This window comes from Chenopodium quinoa, unplaced genomic scaffold, assembly GCF_001683475.1.
Source record: "Chenopodium quinoa cultivar QQ74 unplaced genomic scaffold, ASM168347v1, whole genome shotgun sequence".
NCBI lineage: Eukaryota > Viridiplantae > Streptophyta > Magnoliopsida > Caryophyllales > Amaranthaceae > Chenopodium > Chenopodium quinoa.
In genome coordinates, this window is record NW_018743697.1 from 2,632,562 (window position 1) to 2,650,732 (window position 18,171).

General features: G+C 37.7%; 2 protein-coding genes across 2 annotated transcripts; both read left to right on the forward strand.

Moving 5' to 3' along the window:
- Positions 1-7,738: 7,738 nt before the first annotated feature.
- Positions 7,739-9,510, forward strand: LOC110684218 (transcription repressor OFP1-like). The gene has a single exon (XM_021860634.1). It carries the CDS (start codon positions 8,178-8,180, stop codon positions 9,252-9,254), a length of 1,077 nt encoding a protein of 358 aa, XP_021716326.1. The 5' UTR covers positions 7,739-8,177; the 3' UTR covers positions 9,255-9,510.
- Positions 9,511-16,575: 7,065 nt separating this feature from the next.
- Positions 16,576-17,193, forward strand: LOC110684476. The gene has a single exon (XM_021860933.1). The coding sequence runs from the start codon at positions 16,576-16,578 to the stop codon at positions 17,191-17,193; it is 618 nt and encodes a 205-aa protein (XP_021716625.1).
- Positions 17,194-18,171: the final 978 nt, after the last annotated feature.

The window sequence follows — 18,171 nt, forward strand, 5'->3', positions numbered from 1 at the left end:
TACATTAATGATATAAATTAATGATTGATTATGAATCTTATATTTTCAATTGTAGAAGATTATATACTTTAGCTTTGTTATAATGAACCTTGATGTAATGTGTCATTTATTCTTTTAATAATTATTGTTCTTCGTATTACTTTTGCTTATGTCATTAAAATTGTGTTTTTTTTCGCAAAATACTCATATAAGAGTTGAAATCGTTGATAATACTGAAAGAAAATTGATGAAGACTAACGTACAATAGAATATGAATGGTGGTTGGCTTATGAAAACAAATACTACGTATTTGTACGCTTTGTTTGCTGTCCACAATAGGCAAAGCTCAATTCATGGACTTCGAAATTTCAACTTAAATTTGAGTAGTTTGGTCCATTATGCGTCCTACTGCTAGTATGCTGTATGCTTACCCTTTAAAAAATTTCAAGCATTTAGGGCATGACGTGGCTGACAAAATATTGGGTATACACGGGTGATTGGTTAAAAAAAATCTCGGGGTTATAAGTGTTAGTCATTCTCTTAAATACAGTAGAAGGTAACACGATCATCAAATTCATATGACATATATACCGATTAGCTGATATATGCATTAGCATCCGACAATTAGTGTGTGAACATTAAATTGTACGAAGTGAACTTTATCAGCCAAATTCGTAATATGCAATTCATGTAATTTTCTGTTGGATAACTCAAGTGGTTTTGACTTTTGAAATGTGATTTGGTTTGTCCTTCCTATTGGGATCATAATAATGAGAATTGTGTAATAAAGTAGCGGCTTGATATGTACTGTAGTTGGTAATTGACAAAGTAAATTAAAAACTAAAAAAAGTAAAAACAAGAAATTATTTAAAAATTATGTCTTCAAATCACCACCCATGAAGTCCCCCATGCATGCTAAACAATATCATTTTCCATCTAGAGTATTGCTCAAAGGATCTTCCCCCCACCCACAAAGGTAATTTACAAATGGTCCTAAAGGGGGACAAAAAAGCATTGAATATCTAATGTGTACTATGATGTAAGATTGCTCAATATACTACTCCGTAATCAAATTAACCAGTATGAATTTAAACTAATCTAGTACTCTCTCTGTCTCTAAATATAGTTTTCGTTTGACTTTTTACGATCTTTAATACATGTCTTAAAAGTTCTATATGGAAACTATATTTAGGGACGAAGAGATTATAATTAAATACTATACGATGTGTCCATTGGTTGGAAGTTAGAGACAAGGTTACATATGCTAACAATGACAATGGTCCGATATAACTTTGTAATATTGCGCCGTAAAATTACTTTTTTAAAAGAAAATTAAAAACAGTACTAAAAATTATGTGAAAAGTTAATAGTGTTGTTAAAATGTTGTCCGTACACCTTATATTATTCAATGTTTTATTTTTCTAAACAATAATATGAACATTTGTAATTAAATTTCCAAAGAATTTAAGTAAACGTATAGTTAGGTTGGTGGGTAGCAAGGAAGCAAAAAAGGTCCCAAGAAGAAGATCTGAGATGGTAAGACCAGACACATACATTTGTATTTAAGGGCAAAGTGCAATTAATAAACAACCTGATCTTAGTTTGGATTCATTCGTTTGCCTTTTGTGGCTTTAGGCATCATCAAAGGCGCTTCTTTTTCAACTCGTAAGCGTGTGATTTTCCGATTGAGACGTCGATTTCGACGTATCATCACCCCCTCTTTCCTTCGTCACCGTCGTCGTCGTCCTTCCTCTTATACCAAGAGCCCCTACACAGATCATACTTGTCCCCGTGCACAATTCATTCAACATCAATGCATGTTAATCAAATAGCTAATTATACGACTCGTCCCGTAATTTTCTTCACACATGAGTGGATATGGACGTTACAATTTATTAATGCAAGTTGAATAACAAAAAACAATTATAATTTATTAATAAAGGGACGTTATTAAGTTCAAAATAATAGATATGAATATGTGATGGGTAGAAAAGGTTAAAGACACTATTCTTTAAGATAAGTGTGAAGAACATTTGGAGACCTTTTTCTTAAAAAAATTAAAAAATTGATGACCTTTTCCTTAGCATTTGAAGAAATATGTATTAAAAATACAAAAAGAATTTGAAGAAATAGAAAATCTAGGTATGACATACAAAGTTTATACTTGTATTATTTAATCGTAACACTAGTTAATATAAATATATATTTTTTTTCGTACTTTCACTGTGTAGATAATCTTGATATAGAGAGAGGGTTTTTGTAGTGATCTAGTAAGAACTCTTCAAAAGAGATGACTTGCATTATTCTTAAATGTGATCTAATCAAAGGATTACGACTAGTTTGATATATAATTGGAATATTAGCATTTGTACATTTTTGTTGATTGAATTTAATTTGTACCAATTTTTATTGAATTTCAAGTATTAGCAACCGTACATTTCCACCAACTAAAAAAATTTATGGTATATATACTAAATACAAAACGTTGTACGCAAAAGAAAGAAAAGAATGCAAAGAAAAACCAAAAACCAAATTTGGAGGATGAAAAAAGAAGGGGTGCTAGCCTATCCTTACATTGATTTACGACAACGCAACACAATGCATTAACAAGTTGTGAAATCAATGTCAATCTTTCGAATTTATATGGTTATAAAAGTAGTTACATTATTTCATTTTCATGAATGTATATAATACACCCGTTATTGGTGGTCGAAGGTGAGGCTTGCTCCCACTAAAGCCTAAAATATAAGGGTTGTCCGGTCATGGTCTAGGCTGATCCTAAAATGATACCCCAATAAAAGAAAGTATAGATGAAAATTGATAGTTAGGCCCACATTATAAAGAATGGCCCACACATTACACTAAATAAATGGACCATGGGTTTGGTTGTTCTTACTAACACGGGCTTACATTACAAATGCATGTGCAAATCAGCCTTACTTCTCTGTTCTTGACTTCACTACCCTACAAAAACTGTCAAATCCTGCATAATTTTACTCTCCCTTTCTTTCTAATTTACTAGTGCAACTGACAATTTTATTGTCAATTTCCTTTTGTTTTCTGTGCGATGGTAGAAATGTCAACCGTTTTAATTTTAGCTAATCTTGGTTTATTCCTCTTAATGTTCTCTACCCTTTTATCAAATATTGAAATAGATAATTTCAACAAACCTATGCCCTAAGCTCAATAAGTTTATTTTCAGTTCAGTTCAATTCAGTTCAGTTCAGTTCAGCTCAGTTCAGCTCCTTATTTCTTTCTCTTATAAAATATTCAGTTCTGTTCAGTTCAATTCAGTTCAGCTCAATTCAATTCAGTTCAGCTGATTTCAGTCTATTAGAACAGACCCTTATTTTTTCATTGAATGCGAGATAATAATCGGTCTATGGACTAAATCTTTAAAAAGAGAAATCGTCAATGGACTTGACCTTAATTATGGTGTTATTTTACTCTCTATAGGTAATCATACTTTTGCATAATAATTTGGAAACATTTTTTTTAACAAGAATTTAGAAAACATTATTATCCTAGCATAATAATATTGGAAACATCATAGTCCCTAATAGGACAAAAGACAACCATAATAATGTCAAAACTCAAAAAGGGTGCTTGTTTTCCACAAATCACTAAAATTTTACAATAATTCGTCTAGCTCAGCTTGTTTTTATCACTCCCTTTCGTTTGAGAATGATGTTTCTGTTTCGTAAATCGATGCAAGTTTTATTCATCTTTGACCGCAAATATCTTTAAACTCACAGTAGCAAAAATTATAAAAGTTAGATATTGATAATCTACTCACCAAGACGAATCAAACTTTATCTCAAATAACTATATTTGTTCTTATAGATTAAGAGAAATTTAGAAGATTCTTAAAAAAAAAAAAAGAAAAAGAGAAAAAAGAGTAACTTGTTTTAATTAAAGATTTTGCCGAACATTAATTATTTTTACATTATTTATTTTGATAGATTTACTAGTGTTTTAACTTGATCCAAACACTAACTGCTATGAGTGCTATCAAATAGGGTCCAAGGAGAACACTTGCTAAATTCGGCAAAAAAATATTATGCTCGGCTAAATATAAGCAAAGTCAGCAAAATTCGATGGCCCAAGTATACAACATGCTTAAAAGTTTTATTTTTAGAAGCCCAACTGCAGCAACGGTAACCCAAGAGGAGTAAAAAAGGCCCAGAAGTTCCAGCTGATTCTTTGCTTGTTCTACTTTAAGTTATTATCTCTCTCCTCCTTTCTCTTTCCAAAATCCTAGCCTCCATTGTTGAATTTTAAAGGGGACTTCTATCGATTTTAATTGGTGGAAAGCCCCAATCCTTGTTTCTTTATTGTTTTTTTAGGTTTATAATAATGTTTCCTTCTTTTGGGAGGAACTTTTCTCCCTCGAAAGAAAGAGTTTCCGATCTCTTTCGAAAGACAAGGGTTTTTCGACCTCCTTCAAAAGACAAGGTTTATCTCCTCTTTTTGAGGGAGAAATTTCTTAGTTTTGAATCTATGGTAGTAGATCTAATGGATTGTCGTGAAATTATTTCGTTGGTGAAAAAATTATCAAGTTTTCGAATACGAACAAATGAATCAAAAGGAAAATATCCTCACGGCTACAACGGATCGTTAGATTGTCTCTCCAACAAGGCTGTAATTTTCAGCGATATAAGCGGGAGATGCTCCGCAGTGCAAGATCTACTCGATGATCGTAGTTTTTATGAAGGAAAATTCTATTTGATTCAATATCTTATGTATTTGTTAACGTCGAACCTCTATTGTAGATGTCGTATGACTTTTAATTAATGAAATATTTTTGCTTCAAAAAAAAAAAAAAGTTATCATAGTCCACAATTCCACATGCATTCGAGATTAATACAAGTACAAAGTATATCATAGACCACACCACAATGCCTTTTTTTTTTTCCACACCCAATTCACCCTTTGAGCTAATCCAAATTCGAGGATTAGTTATGGGTGCTTAGGTTCCAATCCCCTTCCATTTTTTGTTGCGGAGGATTGAACAGGGGTCCTCTCTACCAAATACAGTCCCAATCACCACTGCACCAATAATCAGTTGGTACCACAATGCCTATTTCATTTCTTACATCTAATTTACCACTACAAAAGATTTTCTAAACAAACCATATAACTACTATATCAAACACATTTTTGGGACTTTACAGATAGGATTGCTATGGTTCTAAATCAAATTTTAGGACTCTGGAAATCACCCACCATATCCACTATTATAATGGAGAAATTTTCCAAAATTGGTCAATTGACGATCATAAACCATCAATTATTTGAAAAATTTCCAATAATTTTAGGATCTTAAAAAAAAATTATTTGGTGCTTCCCATAGACATCGGAAGGCCATTTGAGTGGTCGAAACTATTCACCTCTTAACTCTTAATTTAACCAATTATCTACACGACTATACATAATTGACTAGAGACCTTATTTGGTTCCAAACACTATTATATGAGTTCAAATGCACACCTTACCATTACAGGCCGTTACATGAGTTTTCAACACTTGGACTTGAAATATATAAAATGAATTTAAGTTCATGTATTATAGCCTTAAAATTTAGCATTGGGAGAATATTTTCGGACTCGACAAAGTTAGGCATCAAGGTGCTTCCTAAGGTCCCCAAAGACCCTTAGGAGACCTACTTGGTGGCCGAAATCATCAAACGCATGCCTAAGTTCACCCCTTTTAATCATGTCTTTAAGATGCATTGACATTGGCCTTGTCTTGCACAAATGCTAATACTGGTAAAACTATAATGATTATGAAAGGGAAATGAGAGTTTCAAAAGAGGTTGGAGTGTGAAGATTGTTGCTAGTTTTTCATTTTTCTTACTCCAAAAGTTAAGAACTTAGTGTACTATTCTTTCTTTCATTCCATTATAGCTTGAAGTTTGATACTAATTAAGTTGATGTAAGCATTACAATTTCACAATTTAAAAGTTGTTAAAATGTAGTATTATAGATGAGCCGATGTAATTACAAATATTTTGAATCGCTAATTTATAAACTTTTTTTTTCAATAAATAACCGTCATAATAAATAATCAATTGTTTATTCGTGTGTAATGTGACACCATGTCATTGTCAAGTTGAACATTTACGTTACAAAATTAATGAAAGAAAATGATATTAACATATACTTGTATGTACTTTATATAGAAACTCATAATCGGTAATTATATAGTTTTATTTTATATGTATCTCTCTCAAAGTCCATTTGCAAATTTTGCCATGCCTTGTTTCGTAACTAATCTTTTATGTATAGTTTCCCTCTTTTTTTGGTTCTTCATGTTTTGTTGCATTGGAAACTCGTGCGTCAAACATCAACATCAAAGAGTCGCCCAATAAATAAAGATACTCCTATATCAACAACCAAAAAATAAAAAGAAATTAAAAGGCTATGCTTTCACAAATTTTCAGTCCAAGATTGTTTCTGTGAAGATTAAATTCCTTCATTTCCTAAGGCCCACAAGAATATGCTTTGGATGCCTTTGCAAATTGCATTTTCGACAAATCAATATTGTTTGAACTCAAAATCTTCAAAAGAATTTGATGAGAATTTGTCATCAAATTCTTTTATGCTCTGATTGGAGTGTGGGGGAAAGAAGTAGAATTTTATAATTAAGTTCATGGTATTTTTCCCAAATTTCAACTTAAGTTATAGTATAATTGGTCTGGTTTTTTGTCGACAATTCATGCATCTTTATTATTTACTAGACTTGTCTCATTTTGTACGTAATGTTTTATGTTTGTTATGGTACGGCTAGCCTTTTTTTTTTTTTTTTTTTTTTTTTTGGTATATTTAGGTGATTCAAGTAATTTTCTATGGATAATTAAACCTATATTCTCCTGCTCTTACAATGAAAATAACATCATTTTATAATTATTTTGCAACACTTTTTTTTTTTTTTTTTAAATAAATCATTTTATGATCCACTTGAATCAATAAAATTATTAAAGTATAAAATAAACTATTTGCACATTATAGTATATCGAAGAGGATAAGGAATATGAACTATATATGCTTAAGTGAAAGTTTATTTATTCTCATCATGGTGTTGAAAGATATGCTAAGTGCATATATGTCCGTGAGAGCTAGATATCTATAATTAATTTCCTCTTTTAAGGGGAAAATGGACAGATTTAATAATAAAAAATGTCATCAATGAGATATGAGATGATACATCATTCAATATTACACTCAGGAAATCAGGAATGTTGTAGCCAATTTTGCATTCAAAATATACAATTACTAATTTTTTAATTGCTGTTGGATTTAGACTAAGAATACTCTATTTTATGTTCAAGATAAGAAGTAGCTACACTTGAAAATCATAAGGTGTAGGATAGTTGAAATATGTTAAGAATTTAACAATATACTCTTCAAATTAAATCGTTTTATACGCCATTGTAAAGTTGTAAAAACACGTACAGATAGAATAGTTGATACATATGATGTTGATTGTTGAATGATAAGTACATGATAGCTACTTAAACAATGAGATACTAACCATATACCAAAGTTAGGAATTGATTCGAGAATCATAATCAAGATTAACATCATCATTAATCATCCACTTATACACATCCAAGCACGAATTCCCCAACACAAAGGGTACCACTCTATAGAACACAATCATATTAACAACATTAATCAATACAATTGTCCTTTATAATACAAGACTAACCACTAATTTACAAGAATAGTCTAGAATAAACAGTATCATTCAAGCAAGTCATCCTAAGTTTAGGCGATTTGTCCCTTAATTTACAGTCTGTAGTGGGAGCATAGGATTATAGTGGGCAAAAAAAAAACTAATGATTCTCCATACTTTTTATATCCTTCGTGCTGCTGGCTTTCATCATATAATAAAATCTCCATTTCCTTTTCTTCTGTTATAAGATGACTTTTTCTTTTACTAGACATACTTTTAATTTAATGCATGCTTTCTTTACCAAGCTTTATTTAGTGGACCCTTTTTTTATGTAACATTTTTTTTTCTTCTAAGGGGTAATGTAACACTTTTATAGCATATAGTTTCATCATATATAGGCAATATATATTAGGAAACATTGTAAAGATGAAGTAAGAATTCATAATAATACAGAGGAGAAACACTAAGAAATAATCACAAAAGAAAGAATTAGAGAAGAATTTAGGAGTTATTTTTGTAAGATGGGTAAGTATAGATTTAGATTATCTGATATGATGCCGAATGCTTGGTTCTACAAGCTTAAGGACATGGGGAAGGGAAGATCAACAAAGTCGAATACTCATGCTTCGAAAAGTATCAAGCAATCCTCTGTTACAGACACTCAAACTAGTGTAACAAGCACAAGCATCACTAAATTTCGGCACCAAAATAGCTCTTATGCATGTTATACTATCCCTGCAGGTACTGCAGAACCCCTGAACAGGTTTACTGATCCCATGTATAGTTCACCCAGGAACTATAGTCGAGTCTCGGATGCTCGTTCTACTACAAGTCCCTGCAGAAAGTCGTCTAATAATGCTCGTAGAAGAAGCAGAAGAACAACAATTTACAAGCAGAAGAATGAAAATGGTTGTACTGCTGATCAGCCTTTATATTATTCTCTTTCGTCTAGTGAGCTTGGCTCTCCTGAAGTCGTTATTTCTGTGCCTAATGATCATGGCAGGAAAAGCGCTAGTGTTGATTTTGGGCCCGAGTTATTGATGTTTGATGAAGTAGGTTCTTGGAGCTCATCATCGTTGCGATCATCATGCAGCTGCTGCTGCAGGATTAGTTCCTCTACTGCAGATATCATCATCGACTTGAATCATCAAGCTCATGAAGAATCATCCTTCAGTAGAAAGTTTCAGAAGTTGAACGAGTTCGATGCAGCATCAGAGCTTGAGCTGCGCCCTATATTGACAAAACCTCAAGATGAACCAAACTTTGACATGATTGACATCAGAGGATTAAGCACTGTCATCAGGAAATCTGCAGGAAAAGAGAAGCCTGTCACTGATAAAAACAATAAGTATGTCAAAGAGGTAAAATCGCGAAGGTCAAGTCTATCAGATAGCTTTGCTATTGTTAAGTCGTCGTTAGACCCTCAAAGAGATTTCAAGGAGTCTATGATGGAGATGATCCAAGAAAACAACATAAGAGAGTTTAAAGATTTAGAAGACCTTTTAGCCTGTTATCTTTCACTGAACTGTAAAGAGTATCATCCTGTTATTGTTAAGGCTTTCGAGCATATCTGGCTCAAAATATTCTGCTCTTCATAATAAGGCCTATCTATTAAAAAATTGTCCTAGTTGTAATCCTGTAGTTTTTGAAAGATTCTCATGTACATAATGCTAAATAATCAAAACTGTAAATTTCTGTTTAAGGGTCTCAGCATCTTTTAAGCCTTTCCTACATAATTTATCGCTGTTTTCTATTGTTTCAGAAAGAATTTTTTACATGACCAATCAGACGACATTCACTCGTACATAAGTCAATTCAACATAGATTCAGACTTTCAGAGCATACATGATTCTCTACTTAATGAAAGAACAAATACTAGTGATGATCTTATTGTCTTATGTTTGACAAGAATACTAAAAGGTCATGCTCTTGTCTTTTATGAATGACTGTACTTTTGTTCTTGCTTGTATACTCAGTCTAAAATAGTGATGTCTATCTTCGCTTCATTAATCTGTTAGCATAATGATATCCTTTGAACTAAAGGTAGCTTAGCCACAATAATTATATGAATACCTTTACTTTTAATTCTTAAATGAAATAAGTTACAAGTTCATTATTTATGTCTATCATGTTTATAAAACTATACTACTAACTAATTGAAGTTACTATATAGCAGTTGCCCTCTATATCAGTGGCGCAACCCTCTCACAATCCGAGAATATATGGGGATAATAAGTGCAAAGATTATTTCATTTCAATACACTTAAGCTTCTATGATTGGGATAAAAGGCAATTTCGAGCTAAATAAATACACTTAAGAACTTTCCTTTATCAAATGAATATGAATCAGAAACTTTTAGGATTTTCAGAGAAGTTGTAGATGCACAACAGGTATGCAGGCCATATATGCTGCTAAAGCTTGAGTTATGCCAATGGGCCAACAGCCCAACAGAGCGTAAAGTAATAATTTGGAATTGCATTTGCTTTCCTAAAGTTGGGGCCTAGTAATATATCATGAAAACTTTTCAGGAAATTATAATTAATAGAACTCATATCTCAATCAGGAAACTAAATCACTTAACAAACTACGAAGTATAATACTAGTTATGCACCCTAATCGTTTGAGTTGCTCTGCTTGCTGTACTCTATTTTGTTCCGTTGAAATTTGCTCTGCCCTGTTCTTGTTTGCTTTGCACTGTAGTGTTTGGAAACCCTGCTCTGCTCTGCCTTGCTCTGTCCTGCTCTTCTTTGCCATAAACTCAAAAGAACAGAATAGAGCTGTCAAAAGTTGACCCGACCTGAAATACCGACTCAAACCCGATTATTAAACGACCCATCCGAATCCGTAAAAATGGTGACCCAAATTCGACCTGAAACCAAACCTAGATCCGAGTTGACCCGAGTATGTGAGACCTGAAACTGAACATCAACTGACTTGGAGATGACCCGACCAGAATGTAACCCGTAAATTATTGACCTCAACCGAACCTGATTTGAAACGAAATTGACCCAAACCCGTTTTAACCCGTCAAAACCCAAATTTAACCTGACTTGTTACTAATCTAACCTGAATTCAACCCGATCCATTCCTAACCCGACCCGACGCGAATTTAACCCAACTTGTTACAAACTCGACCCGAAATCAACCCAACTTGTTATTATTGACCAAACCCAAATTTAACCCGACATATTATTGACCCGACCCGAATTTTACCAGACCTATTACTAACCCGACCCAAAAATTCAATCCGATCTGTTACTAACCCGACTCGAAATCTACACAACTTGTTATTGACCCGACATAAATTCAACCCAAATTGTTCCTGACCCGATTTCAAATCACCTTAAATGCAATTTAGACCACCTTATTATTGTTGATCAAAACATTTTGTCTAGGGAGACCAAGTCGGTCAAGGGCAGCAAAAGAAAGGAGCATCATCCTCAAATTTAAGAGTTAAATATAGTATATATTTGTTGTACGGTCAAAGGAGATAATTTGGCATCATTTTTTGTTTTCAGTTTCCCGTTTTTTTTAAAAACCAAAAACAGAAAACAAGATAAGGTGTTTTCACTTTTCTGCTATTAATTTTCAAAATTATCATGATTTTAATAAATTTAAATATTTTTTTATTCATTATGGAACATATATCATATAATTTTAAAAAACCAAAAAACAGAAAACCACAACAATGCCAAACGAATCTTGAAGTTGATGAAACCCCCCAACAAAATAGTGCTTAATGGTTAAGATGACTTTTTTGTAACAAAATAAAGTAAAAAAAGACGAGTTTAAACAAGAACAATGACTCTAAACACTACACTAAGAGGAAAAGTCAAGGGGTAAGTTGGAAATTATGCGGTCCTGTGCCTGATTCACGACTCAAGTGTGTAAAGTCTTGTGTTGCAGGTTGTGTTCATTCTTATCTATCAGGTAAAGCAGAGGCACCCCTTGTTCTAGTGCTCTCACTCCGGAGATGTGTATTTCTTCTTCTCATATTCTTGTAGCTAAATGTTGCTATTTGATTACAGATGATTGTTTTGGTATGAACTCATGATGAATAATATTAGCCTAACTAAGGCCGGGTTAATTTGTCCAAGCCAGAGGCTAGCCTCATGCTACTGCACTACTCTGTTACAGACACTCAAACTAGTGTAACAACTAAATTTCGGCACCCAAATACCTCTTATGTCTATAATCCTACCTCTGCAGGTATTGCAGAACCCCTGATCAGGTTTATTGATACCATGTTTAGTTCAATCCAGGAACTATAGCCCAGTCTCCGATGCTCGTTCTACTATAAGTCCCTGCAGAAGTTGTCTCATGCTCATAGAAGAAGCAAAAAATGATAATTTACGAGCAGAAAAATGAAAATTGTTGCACTGCTGATCAGAAGAAAGAACTTTTATGTGACAAATCAGATGACATTCATTCGTACATAGGTCAATCCAACATAGATCGATTCAGTATAGAAGCTTGTTATCATATTGCTAGTACACCAGTAGAGTACATTGTTTTTCAGAGAAGCTGTATAAAAACAACGGGTATACAGGCCATGCTGCTAAAGCTTAAGATATGCAGTCCAACAGACAGCTTAAAAGTAATAATTTGGTATTGCAGGAAATTATTAAAATGCACTTGTATAGTTAGATCTATATTAGGGAACTGATCACTTAAATAAACACAAAAACTATTTTGTACTTAATACTTATGTTATCCCTTCAATGTGCTCTTAGGCCGGGAGTATTAGGAGGTTTTTATCCCTCGGAAAGCTGCTTTCTTAGTAATTTCCTTTTCGCATTCTTTTGCAACATCTTAATATCATTAATAATCTCAGGTTCATTAAAAACACATAATGCAGGCTAAGATATTTGCTATTGACAGGTACTACTTGGCAGTGAATGGAATGAAAAGATAAGAGGCATAACAACTCTGCTTGTATTGTTACATGAGGACAAAGTTGTGGTATCAACTTCAAACCAAATTAGTCAATGTCCACTTCCACCAAATCAAGGCCTCTCGTTTTCATGATGTTAAGTTACTACTACTGTTATTTAAACAGATAGGGTGATAAAAACAATATCATTTTGAATATATAATTAGAATACCAGGTGTTTCGGATGAAAACAATGGGGCCTTGCCGAAGGCCCACTGAAGTGGCTGAAAACTGGTTCGGTTCAATTGATGCTGGGCCGAAGGTTTCCTGCACAACTAAAACACGTAAACTGGCCTCGGGGGTGGATCCGAAGAAGACCCCTCCGATGCCGAAGTCAAACAGTGTTTAAAGAGAGAAAGCTATGCAAGAGATTTAGTGCTTGAGGCTTTTGTGTCTATCATAAATGAATGAATTGAAGGCTTATATACCTTTGCATATGAGGAGAGGAGAGTAATTGGGCCCTTAAATAGTCATGGGCTGACCATGGCAATTCGGACCAAAGGACTCTTGGCTGACTTGGCTTGATTGGAGGCTCGGGCCTTGACCTTGGAATATTGGATCATTTAATGACCAGGCCCAATGAGATAATTGGACCCAAATAAATGACTAGGCCCAATTAGATAAATTGGACCCAAACAACTTGCCCCCAGACCCGATTTGGAAGGATGACGGGTCAGGTTTGAATCCAATAAGAAATGGAGGGAAGTAAATGATTTAATTAAACCAAAAGATTTAAATTTTTAAGCAGTTATTAATTAAATAACTGTAATTTGGATAATTAATAGGAAGTGGAGTGGATATTGGGCGATTAATCAAGAGAGAGAGTGTTTAACGGTTAATTAAGGAGGCATTTAAGAGAAATTTGAACTTTCCGACCTTTGGAATTCTCATTCCTGGAATTATAAGGTCTGATTCGCATTTGCGCCTCATTCCTTCACCAACTTACACTCGAATTCTCACATAAACCCACCTTCGCTTCGAATTTCTAGCGCACCATTCTCGAATCCGAGTTCGATACTCAAATCCGTCGCTTCCACTAATTTAACCGGCGCATTCCGGCCAATTTGAAGGTAATTTTCTTCGAGTTTTTTCGATTTTCTTGCCTTTTTTAAGGAAATTCTTCTTCTCCCTTCTTTCCTTCTTTGAATTTGGTTATGGCTCGAGAAAGGAGGCGTCAACCAGGTCGACGGGGTCAGGTTAGGGATCCCCGTGACCGCGCCGACGTTTGGAATGGGGAACGAGCTGGTGAAGACCCAGAAAGGGGGATTCCGGCAGTTCCTTTAAACGCCGCGCCGCCTCAGCAGGACGCCGAGGCCGGCGAGGCGGAGCAACCTGAGCAGAGAGAACGGGCTGGGCAGGCCGAAGATTTGCCCCCTATGCTCTGGGACCTGCTTCCTGGGAATGCTGAATGGCAGGACGCCGAGGCCCAGGACGCCATGGTGAGAAATACCCCATACTCGTGGTGGGTTCGGCACGCCGAAACCTACCGGTTCGCCGAGCAAATTGAGTTGCCCTACGGCATTTTTGAGGAGGATGGGCACTGGTGCCGAATGCCCTCGCCAACTGACAGGATTCACCGTCCCCCTCCTGGGTATATAGGGGTGTACACTCGGCAATTGCAATACGGGCTTCGGTTTCCTGTGGATCCCTTCGTCAGGGACATTTTAATAAAGTACAGGATCTCCCTGTGCCAATTAACACCCGTTAGCATTCGGCGGGTGATGACTTATCTCTGGGTGTGTCGGTTTTTTGCTGTTGAGCCGAATTTGCACTGCTTCCGAAAGATGCATCAGCTAGTGCAAAACCTTCAGAGCACATACGGCCAACATGGGTCTTCAGGCTGGTGGCGAATAGAGAGTCGCCCCCATTATCTGACTATGTGGCCGAACGACTCCTCGGACAAAGATTGGAGAGGTCAATGAGTCTGGGTGAGAGTTCCCGCTGATCCCGAGCATCCCTATTTTTTCGGGGCTCCCCGATACCTCTCCAGGCCTGATCCGAACATGCAGGATTTGGGCCCTGAGGACCCTGATGCCGCTCGTCATCCCAGCTACGAGCAAATGAGCTTCTTCGGGAATCAGAATAACCCTGGGGGAGTTGGCCGAATGAGATTTATCCCGGCCAGATGGCTTCCAGATAACCATTACGTCTTCCAAGAGAAGATGTTGGCAGTTGTCGGCCTCAGCCGAAAGTACAGGGATGGTAAGTATGTTCGGCTGGGGCCGAGGACTTTGACTTGTTTAATTTTCTGCTTATCTTTGATGCTTATTCCCGTAGTCTAACCTTCGTCTGTTCTTTTCAGAGCTGAGCGAAGCTACTTTGGGGGTTGACTATAACCGGCTTGGGGTGAACGATGAACGAGTCATTTTAGACCGGGCTCCAGCGATCACAGCTCCGAAGGACCGTCCGCTGCATCTGCACGAAACGGGCCTTCAGATCGAAGCTGCCGCCGAATAAACCAAGCAGAAGCCTTGGTGGGAGAAGCGAGATCCCCTTCGGCCTTTATTACCTGAGGAAGCACAGGCTGCTCAGACTGCAGCTGACGTGTCCCGAGCAATCGACTCCTTGGAAGGAGGTGTTGGGACATCTGGTACTGCTGAGAGGGATATCCCTGCATCTGGAGCTCAGCCGAGGGTTCCAGTAAGTTCATGACTTGCTCGTTTCTCTTTTTTTTTTTTTTTTTTTTTTTTTACTCACACTTTGCTGCCCCCCCTTTCTGCAGTCTGAGGAAGGGAGCGAAAGAAGAGAAGGAAAGGCGTCTGCTCGTTCTGAGGATCCATCTTCGTCAGAATCTGAAGAAATGGACGAGCAGCCCTTAGCAAAGAGGAGGAGGAGGTTAGCCGTGCTGGGGCCTCGTCAGTTTCAGACGAGGATGAGGCCTACCGGGGGCATCCTCATACGGGAGCCTGATGAAGGTAGACGCTCGCCGAGGGCTCCCCCTCCGCCGGAAGCTCCGCGTCCTCAAACCCCCCCTCCGCCTCCCGAAACTCAAGAGATGGAGGTGGACCAAAGAACTCCTGATCCGAAGGGGGGGGGTTCAGGGATGCCCCGCTGAAGATTCTGAGAAGCCGATTGCTGAAGGCTTCTCAGATGATATTGATAGGGAGGTTGACGTTTGTCTTCGTCAACCTGATCAGGGGGAGGAAGCAGAGGAGGTCGTCGTCGCTGACCTTGGTGGAGACCAACTGGGCTCCGCCGGAGGAGAAGGTCATGCTGAGCCTGAGAAGATTCAGGAGGTTCCCTCTTCTTCCTTCCCCTCATTCCAGACGCTGAACTCTGGAGATTTGGGTTTCTCGGCCCCCCGCATCACAGTCCCAGAACCTGTTTGGGAACAAATTTGGGGCCAGAACCGTGAAGGGGCTGCAGGTTACTTCGGCGACCTATCTAGCATGTCCGAAGTGGACCGAGAAAGGGTGTGGTCGCTGAAGGCCACGGCTGGGATGGAAGAATCCAGCCGAAGGGTCCCTGACCCTGCAAGAGACAACCAACGTTTGCTGATGAAGGTACTTAACCTTTTAGTTGCTTTGCTTTGCTTTCATTCAGCTCTTCTCCTCCTTTCTGGATCTTTCCTTTTTTATTATTTTATTTATTTTAACTGATGTGCCCCTGCAAACAGGTTGTGCACAATCAGACTCTTACTGTAGAGTTGATTGACACCCTCCAAGACAAGATGGAGCATGCTTAGGAGGATGCAAAGATTGCCCGGGAGGAGGCGAAGCTTGCTGAGCTGAAATAGCAGGTTGCTGAAGAGAAGCAGCAGCAGAGCGAAGAGTATGAAAAGAGGGCTGCTGAAGCCATTCAAACCTTCTACTCAGCTATGGAGAAGGAAGTTTTTCCCCCGCTGATGGAAGGGGAGAAATTCCTTCAGGAGCAAATGGGAGTGGACATCTCCAAATTTAAAGCTGCCATCGAGAGCCGAATTCAAGAAGGAGCTGCTGCACAAGCTGAAGTGCAGCAGAAGCTGGAAGCTCTTGAAGCCAGCAGGATGGCTGCTGAAGAGGCTCTACAAGCTAGGGATGTTCACCTTTCTGCTGCCCAAGCTGCTGCTAAGAGCCAGGACCAGAAGCTGAAGGAGTTGGAGGATCAGCTGAAGGTGAAGGGAGATGAGCTGACCCAGGCCAAGGCCGAGGCTTCCAACGTCCAGCTGGAGCTTAATGAGCAGAAGACTTCTTCCTCCAAACTCTCAGAAGAGTTAGAAAAATCTAAAAAGGATTTGGAGGAAAGTCAAAAGAGATTGGCTGACGCTGAAGCCTTGCTCCAAGTCCGACTTTACACCCAAGAAGAGTACGAGATGGGCTACATAAATGGGTTTAAGGTGGCTCGGAGGTTGGCTCTCCATACTGAGCCTTTGCTGGATTGGTCTAAGTGTGCGCTTTGGGCTCAGGACCCCGAGGATCCGCACATGCTGTATGCCACTCCTGCTGAGCATGAGATCCTTCAGGCTGAACAAGCCGAGGAGGAAGCTGAGCGGCAGGAGTTGGAGGTTGAACAGCGAGCCGCTGAAGCTCAGGCAAGGGCCCAACCTGCCTCCTCTGCTACTGGAGCCGAGACTGCCCCAGGGCTAGACCCAGCTGACCAGCCTGATCCTTCGGCTGAAGCATAGGAAATCGGGCAGTCGTCTTCAGAGTCTTGCGGATCAACATGTGCTTAACTTCAGACTCGCCGCTTTCTGAATCTCTTTTTGCCTCATCTTTTTGCTTCAGCTTGCCTTGATGTACAAACAGTTTATTTTTGTTTAAGTACGTATTTCGGCAGCTGTTATTTTCCGCTTGTGGGCGGCAGTCGATATAGTCTTTTAATTTATTTGAACTTTGTAGCTCGCTTTCTGAGCATTACTTTCATTAATCTGATGCTTTTTCTTCGATTGCTTTGTCTTATTTTGAATGCTTTACTGTTTCTGAGCTTGAGAAATTTTCGCAAAAATTTGCTAAGTACAAAGCTTTCATCTTGAAGAATTCTGCAGAAGATAAACTTGCGCTGATAGTACCTCTTGCCCCCCTAGAAATCCGAAGGCTCAAGTCTTTGGATTGCTGAGTTGGGTTTTGTTTCTCTAACTTTCAGACGAAGCTGAATAAAAAATTTCTCTATCTTTTAAAAATGGATATCCGAAACACAGGGCCAACTGAAGGCAATGCTTCGGATAATGGCTTTCTGGGATACAAGACTCAGTTAAGGCAATATCCCAGACTTGCCCATGGACTCTTGTCTTTAGAGAACAAGTCTTACTGAAGTTTGACTTCAGCTGAAAGACCAGAGTTCTTTAAAAAGACGAGTTTGTCAACAATCTGAAACCCAGTTACCCGGAGGCGAAAGTTTCAGACGAGGCTGAATAAAAATTTTCAACAATTGCTGTTGTCCTTGATTTTCTGTCTATCTTTTAAAAATGGATATCCGAAACACAGGGCCAACTGAAGGCAATGCTTCGGATAATGGCTTTCTGGGATACAAGGCTCAGTTAAGGCAATATCCCAGACTTGTCCATGGAATCTTGTCTTTAGAGAACAAGTCTTACTGAAGTTTGACTTCAGCTGAAAGACCAGAGTTCTTTAAAAAGACGAGTTTGTCAGCAATCTGAAACCTA